Source organism: Gossypium hirsutum, chromosome A02 (genome assembly GCF_007990345.1).
Source record: "Gossypium hirsutum isolate 1008001.06 chromosome A02, Gossypium_hirsutum_v2.1, whole genome shotgun sequence".
In the NCBI taxonomy this organism is placed as follows: Eukaryota; Viridiplantae; Streptophyta; class Magnoliopsida; order Malvales; family Malvaceae; genus Gossypium; species Gossypium hirsutum.
In genome coordinates this window covers 2,416,616-2,424,529 of record NC_053425.1, presented here as the reverse complement: position 1 = coordinate 2,424,529, position 7,914 = coordinate 2,416,616, and the positions used below count along the sequence as shown (strand labels likewise).

At 38.3% G+C, this 7,914-nt stretch overlaps 1 protein-coding gene across 1 annotated transcript; it reads right to left on the bottom strand.

Annotated features, from left to right (window-relative positions):
- Window positions 1-2,028: 2,028 nt before the first annotated feature.
- On the bottom strand, window positions 2,029-3,378 carry LOC107922159 (receptor-like protein 9DC3). Its single transcript, XM_016852046.1, has one exon. It carries the CDS (start codon window positions 3,376-3,378, stop codon window positions 2,029-2,031), a length of 1,350 nt encoding a protein of 449 aa, XP_016707535.1.
- Window positions 3,379-7,914: the final 4,536 nt, after the last annotated feature.

The following is a 7,914-nucleotide window of genomic DNA, read 5'->3' as shown; positions in this document are numbered from 1 at the left end:
TTCAACAATGTAAGCAAGGTGGATATCTTCTTCTTGCTCCATCTCTTCTAGGCTTGTCTGACCAAGTCTTCTTCCCTTTATAGCCAGAAGCGCTCGAGGTTGGTCTGCTCTTGGCTTGAAAGGCACTTTATTGATGCTCTTCCTGTCTACTAGCTCTTCTTTGTTCCTGAGTATAAAGGGCATTGATTAGCTCAGTCAAAGAGATGTTTGACAAATCTCTTCAATCTTCCAGAGAAGAGATTTTGGCTTCATATCTTTTAGGTAAGGTTGAAATAACCTTTCCCACTATTTTAGATTCACTGAATTGGTCCCCAAGCGATCTGATGCTGTTCACACAGACATAATTCTGTCTGAATATTGCTTAACTGTGTTCGATTTCTTCATATTCAAATTTTCAAAGTCCCTTTTCTCAAATTCAAGAGTTGTTGTCTTGTTCTTTTAGTTCCTTGAAACTCCTCATTGAGCTTGTCCCAAGCCTGTTTTGGAGACTCACAAGCCATAATCCTTGTGAAAATCAAGTTTGACACACTATTTTGAATGCAAAACATTGTCTGGTATCTCTTGGCTCTATCACCAGAGTGTTTCTGATGTGAGCTACCGTGGGGTTAGCTCCCAAGGGTGGTGGTTCAATATCAGCATTAACAACCTCCCACAAGTCAAATGCCTACAAGTAGGTCTTTATTTTCACTACCCAAATATGGTAGCCTTCACCATTGAACACTGGTGGTGGAGCTGGAGAGAAACCAGATGAAGACATCATCTTTAAGGATTGAAAAGAGAAAGGACCCCTAACAAATCAGCTCTTGATACCAATTGTAATAACTAAGAAAACATAATAAGCGAATTTGACAGAAACTTAAACTTTAAGCTTCGATGTCTTGCTGAACAAACAAGAAAATTTAGCCAAATCTTTGTGAACAAAATGCTTAAGTAAAGACCAAAAGAAGAAGAATTTTTCTGAAAAATTTCGTTTCATTTCAATGAAAGCACAATGGCATTACATATACCAAGCAATCAGCTTGTCAAAATGAGAAATGTTACCTAAACACATACCTAACTCCATTAACTAAGTCTTGAAACTTATAAAACCTTGCTTGCACTCTCGGTAAAGTTGATTTATCAATCTATCAGCACCTAATTACATCAAGCATGTCACTAACTTAGTTCAAATCTAACTAAGCAACAAAACATTAGCTGTAATAACAAAATAGTAGCATATGCTCCAGCTGCAACTTGCATGCCTCGAACTGCCTTGGTCTACATGGAAGCTATCTTCAACAAAAACTCACCGTCTCATCACTGCAATGTTATATATAGTCTTTTAAATCTAATATATGGATTTTCTCTTTCTTTTTTTCTTCAGGCAAAACACGGCTAATTTCTATAAATTTGTTTAAATGTTTCATAATGGGAGAATCATTTGAATAAGCTATCATATTTATATTGTTTTAGATTGTTTGTCAATTTTGGAGAGCAGACTATATTTTAAGATATAATTTCTTTCATTATAGTTTATTTATTCATTTTTAAAGTAATAAAACCATTATAGAAAAAATAAATAAATTCATACAAAACAAGTGTCGGGCTGCACTACAACCCAGACCAATAGGTCCACCCATTACACTCAAGCCTAAAGCCCAACACTGGTTTGATAAAATATATAGCCCAAAAACCAAAAAAAAAAAGGACAATTTATCATACCATGCGTGGTTTTCTACTTAAAATGATTCACTGCCTCCACTTACAGGCAATGACTTGAAGCTTAGAAGGACATAGGTTATTTCCCTGTGACAAAATAAGAAACACAAGTCAAACCACCATGAATATAACTTCTCATAAGCATAAATATATGGGAATATTGCATAGGAAAAACAAAATCACTGTGTCACCACTCCTGCTGGTTAAATTAAGGAATTGCAATGTTGTATGATCCAAAATTAGTTTGTAACAATCTTATTAAAATATAAAGACTATAGTTTCAAAAGGAAATGTTTACCTGTTGACTTTGAAACATGAATTCTGACACTGTCATCTAGATCTTCTGTTTCTTTTCCCATGTTTTCTGAACTTGTCAACCCATTTGTTTCCCAACTCATTCAACACTGTATATCCGATACATAGCCCAGCGACCAAACCACTACCATAACCTATCAAAAAAATTTTCCAAGTTGACATAGCATATAACCATGACTGTTCCTCTTCCCCTGGAGGCGGTGGCATTAGAAGACCAACTTCATTGCATTTCTTGGACAATGGTTGACCGCATAATTTTGGATTCCCACGGTAAGAATCATTTGAAAATGTACTGAATTGGTTGCCTTGCGGTATGCTCCCTTCAAGTGGGTTGTAAGACAAGTTCAGTGCCTCTAGAAAAGTTAGAGTTGTAAGCTGTGGAGGAATCTTCCCTGACAAGTCATTCTGTGAGAGATCCAAAGACTCTAGATCTTTTAGGTTTTGAAGTGCTACTGGGATTTTGGCGGAGAAGCTATTATATGACAAGTTTAGCACTTTGAGTGACCTCAGCATTTGTATTTCTTCTGGTATTCTCCCATGGAAACTATTGTTGGAAAGGTCAAGACAAGTAAGAGTGGTTAAGATTTTCTGGTAAAACAACCCAATCCCTTTGTTGAAAATTGTCACAGAATCTTGATAGTATTGCTCTCCGATGTAAACCAGCTTAGCTTTGTCGTCATTTGTTATCTGCATCATAGCCTTCAAGCTTTGCAAAAATTCAATGGATAAGTTTCCTGAAAAATTGTTGGAAGCAATGTCTAATATGCGTAGGTTTGGGAACCCATTTTTCGAGTTGAATTTTGTAATTGTGCCGTAGAATCTGTTTGCTCGCAAAATGAGAACCTTCAAGGAAGGTAGCTTCTCTAACCAAAATGGAAATGTATCATGAACCATATTATTTCCAAGGTCTAGAACCTCAAGTGCTGTGAAATTGGCTAATGATGTCAATAGCCTCCCTTCCAATTTATTCCCACCTATTTTGAGTGACCTTAATCGACTGGCTTGAAGGAAATCAATGGATAGTTCACCAGAAAACTGGTTTGAAGCAATGTCCAACACATCCAAATTTGGGAAAACAAATTTATATTTCAAATGTTTAATTTGACCATAAAATCTGTTTTCCCGCAATATTAGAACCTTCAAGTAAGGCAATTTCTGCAACCAAAAAGGGAATGTATCATTCATCATGTTGCTTCCCACGTCCAAAACTTCAAGCTGAATGCATTCCGCTAATGATCTGGGCAACTTCCCTGCAAGTCTATTCTCACTAACTTTGAGAATATATAAGTGGGTTGCCTTTGAAAATTTTGGTAACATTCCACTGAAATTATTTCCTTGCAGATCCAACAAATAAAGAGCATTCATTTTACCTATGCAATTTGGAATCGGGCCACTCAAATTGTTATGAGATGCATTGAAAATCATAAGTTGACTTGGATTGCAAATAGGTCTAGCCAAGGAGCTTTTTGAAGAAGTCAAACTCTGATTGGGTAAAAGTTGGTGTTGCGCGGAAGCGTGTGAAAGAGTAAAATTATTGTACTGAAAAATCACACTAAGTTCAATTCCCAGGAAAGAGAGGTGGATCACGAGGATCGCTTACATACCAGATCTTTCCTAGCCAGAATATCCCTCTATCGTAATTTAATAGCACAATAAATCACTACAATGACACTTGCAAAATATGCAGAACAAAAATAAAGAACACTAGAATTTTAACGAGGTTCAGCAAATTTTGCCTACGTCCTCGGGCACTACCAAATATATTTCACTCCAAAAATACAAGTGAAAGTTTACAAATAGGGAGAGAGAACAATTGCCTTAAGTAGAGAATGGCAAGTGTGGGATGAAGAAAGTAAGAAATGGTTAGGCCTATTTATAGTTGAGGTTCAAGGATCAACTTGCAATGTCCCTATACAATTAGGGACCAAAATTGCAATTATCCCATGCCAACTTTTAACCCAACTTGCCAACCAATTTTACTTTCTACTTTCGGTGCCCACCCTTTTTGACTTTTCAAACAATGGGTGGGTTCCAATAATCTCCACCTTGAAGATTTGATTAGGATAATCTTATCTTCACACAATTCTTTCTGCCTTTGACAACAATACTTGATAGTGCCTTCTTCAACTGTTAAACTTGCAGGATATTAATCAAGTTCAAACAATGTTCGAACTTGGTTGCTGTTACCACCTTGGTCATCATATCTGCGGGATTATTTGCAGTCTTGATCTTCTGAAGACAAATTTTTCCCTCTTCAATAATTTCCCGCACAAAATGGAATCGTACGTCGATATGTTTTGTACGTGCATGATAGACTTGATTCTTTGCTAAATGAATAGCACTTTGACTATCACAATACACGTTAATATGCTCCTGAACCAACCCCAAGGTTTTAGCCATACCTTGTAACCAAATAGCCTCCTTTACAGCCTCTGTTATAGCCATGTACTCGGCTTCTGTGGTTGACAATGCAACTGTAGACTGTAGTGTAGACTTCCAACTTATTGGTCCTCCAGCAAGTGTAAACACATAACCGGTGGTTGATCTTCGCTTGTCCAAATCACCGGCATAGTCAGAATCAACGTACCCAATAACACCTTTACCAAGTGTATTATCCTGCTTGAACAGTAATCCAACATCCACGGTCTTCTGAATATACCGTAGAATCCATTTCACAGCTTGCCAATGTCCTTTTCCAGGATTATGCATATACCTGCTCACTATACTAACTGCCTGTGAAATGTCGGGTCTTGTACACACCATTGCATACATCAAGCTACCCACTGCATTAGAATACAGAACTTGCAACATGTATTCTCGTTTCGTATTCGTCGAAGGAGATAGTTGTGCAGAAAGCTTGAAATGAGAAGCCAACGGGGTACTTACAGGTTTGGTCTGCTTGTTCATGCCAAACTGCTGTAGTACTTTCTTCAAATACTGCTTCTGAGACAAGCTAACTCTGCCATGAGCTCTATCTCTACATATTTCCATGCCGAGAATCTTTTTAGCTTCTCCTAGATCTTTCATCTCAAACTCGAGATTGAGTTGAGTCTTCAATCTTTCAATCTCAACTTTGCTCTTAGATGCTATTAGCATATCATCAACATATAAGAGCAAGTATATGAAAGTTCCTTCTTGTAGCTTCTGAAAATACACGCAATGATCAAATTTACTTCTTGTGTACCTTTGCCCTTTCATGAACTGATCAAATCGCTTGTACCACTGCCTCGGAGATTGTTTCAATCCATAAAGCGACTTTGTCAGTTTGCAAACCCAATTTTCTTTATCAGCAACATTGAATCCATCAGGCTGAGTCATATAGATTTCCTCTTCCAAATCACCATGTAAAAATACTGTCTTCACATCAAGCTGAACTAGTTCAAGATCGTATTGCGCAACCAAGGCTAGCAAAATTCGAATAGACGAATGCTTCACAACTGGAGAAAACACTTCATTGTAGTCTATTCCTTCTTTCTGAGCGTAACCCTTTGCTACCAATCTAGCCTTGTATCAAATTTCATTTTTACCAGGAAATCCTTCCTTCTTTGCATATACCCATTTGCATCCAATTGCCTTCTTTCCCTTGGGCAGTCTCACCAACTCCCAAGTCCTATTTTTATGAAGAGACTGCATTTCTTCATTCATAGCTTGCTTCCACTTTACACCATCAGAGTTACTTATTGCTTCTGTGTAAGTGGAAGGAACATCATCATCTGCAATTGGAAGTGCATAGGCCACCATATCATCAAAGCGAGCAGGCTTACGAATCTCTCTTCTTGGCCTCCTATATGCAATTGAATCTTGTTGCTGTAGAAGTTCTTGGGTCGAAACTTCTTCATCATTTGTTCTTTCAATATTAGCTGGATCATCATTAACCTTTTCAAACTCCACCTGCTGCAAAGTACTACTGGTTTTGTCATCCTTTTGTGAATCCTCTTTCTTCATCATGGTTGATTCATCAAAAGTTACATCTCTACTGAAAACAATCTTCCTTGTATCAGGACACCAGAGACGGTATCCTTTTACACCACCAGTTATACCCATGAATAATGCTTTCTTTGCTCTTGGGTCTAACTTAGATTCTTTTACATGATAATATGCAGTGGAACCAAAAACATGTAAAGAATCATAATCAGTAGCAGGTTTACCAGTCCACATCTCCATAGGAGTTTTTCCATTTATTGCAGCTGATGGCAATCGGTTAATTAGATGGCACGCATATGTAACTGCCTCAGCCCAAAATTCCTTGCCCAATCCAGCATTGGACAACATACATCGAACTTTCTCCAGTATAGTCCGGTTCATGCGTTCTGCCACCCCATTCTGCTGTGGTGTATCTCGAACAGTGAAGTGTTGCACAATGCCCTCATCTTGACATACTTGTAGAAATGGATCATTTTTGTACTCAGTACCATTATCTGATCAAAGTCGTTTGACCTTTCGACCTGTCTGAGTCTCCACCATCTTCTTCCACTTCAGAAATGCATCCAAAACTTCATTTTTTCTTTTCATTAGATACACCCATACTTTTCTTGAATAATCATCAAGAAAAGTGACAAAATAGTGCATACCTCCCAAAGAAGCCACTTTGGTAGGTCCCCACACATCACTGTGAACATAGTCCAGAATTCCTTTCGTATTGTGAATTGCTGAACCAAATTTTACCCTCGTCTGCTTGCCCAGAACACAATGTTCACAGAATTCCAATTTGCAAGAATTTGCACCTTTCAACAAGCCTTGCTTCGCCAAAGTCTGCAAAGCTTTTTCACCAGCATGTCCCAATCGCCTATGCCATAACCTGGTAGCCTCTGAATCTGCATCTTTCGCAGAAGTTGTTGATGTTGATCCAATAACTGTACTTCCATTTAAATAGTACAAGTTATTTCTTCTAGTGCCTTTCATCACCGTCAATACCCCAGCTACTACCTTTAGTAATCCATCTCTCAAAGTGATTGTGAGCCCTTTAGATTCTAGGGCCCCTAATGAGATGAGATTTTTCTTCAAGCTGGGTACATAGCGAATATCTGTCAGAACTTGGATTGAGCCGTCATGGTTCTTCAATTTGATTGTACCTACACCCATTGTCTTACAGGTACTATCATTGCCCATAAAAACAACTCCACCTTCTAGTTCTTCAAGACTAGAAAACCAGTCCTTATTAGGACACATATGGTAAGTACATCCCGAATCCAATATCCACTCATCCGTTTGACATGCCATTGCCATGCCAACCAAGCTAAAGTCTGACTCCTCATCATGCTCCGCTACACATGCATTAGAAATAGACTTGCCCTTTTGTAACTTAGGACAATTCTTTTTCCAATGCCCTTTCTCACGACAAAAGGCACATTCATCTTTGGCGGGTCTCCCTTTGGACTTACCCCTTCTACCAGGTTTGCTGCTGTGTGAACGACCTCTTACTGTTAAGACTTCTGCAGTTGTATCTCTGTGATCTCTTTTATCTTTCTTTCGAGTCTCAGATCTATACAACGCACTACAGACTGCATCAAATGTGATTGAATCTTCCCCATGAAGCAATGTGGTGGTAAGATGATCATATTCATCAGGAAGGGAATTCAACAACAATAATGCCTTGTCTTCATCTTCAAATTTCTCATCCAAATTTAGCAAGTCTGCTAAAATTTTATTGAATAAGTTCACATGGTCATTCATCGACATACCGGGTGCATACGTGAACCGAAAAAGTTTCTTTTTCATATAAAGCCTATTTTCAAGACTTTTCGTTAGAAACTTTTCTTCCAATGTATCCCACAGCTTCTTCGCTGATGTCTCCCTCATGACGGAGTACTTCTGCTCTTTGGCCAAACATAGGCGGATTGTACCACACGCCTGTCTATTGATCTTGGCCCACTCCTTGTCATCCATCTTGTCAGGTTTTTC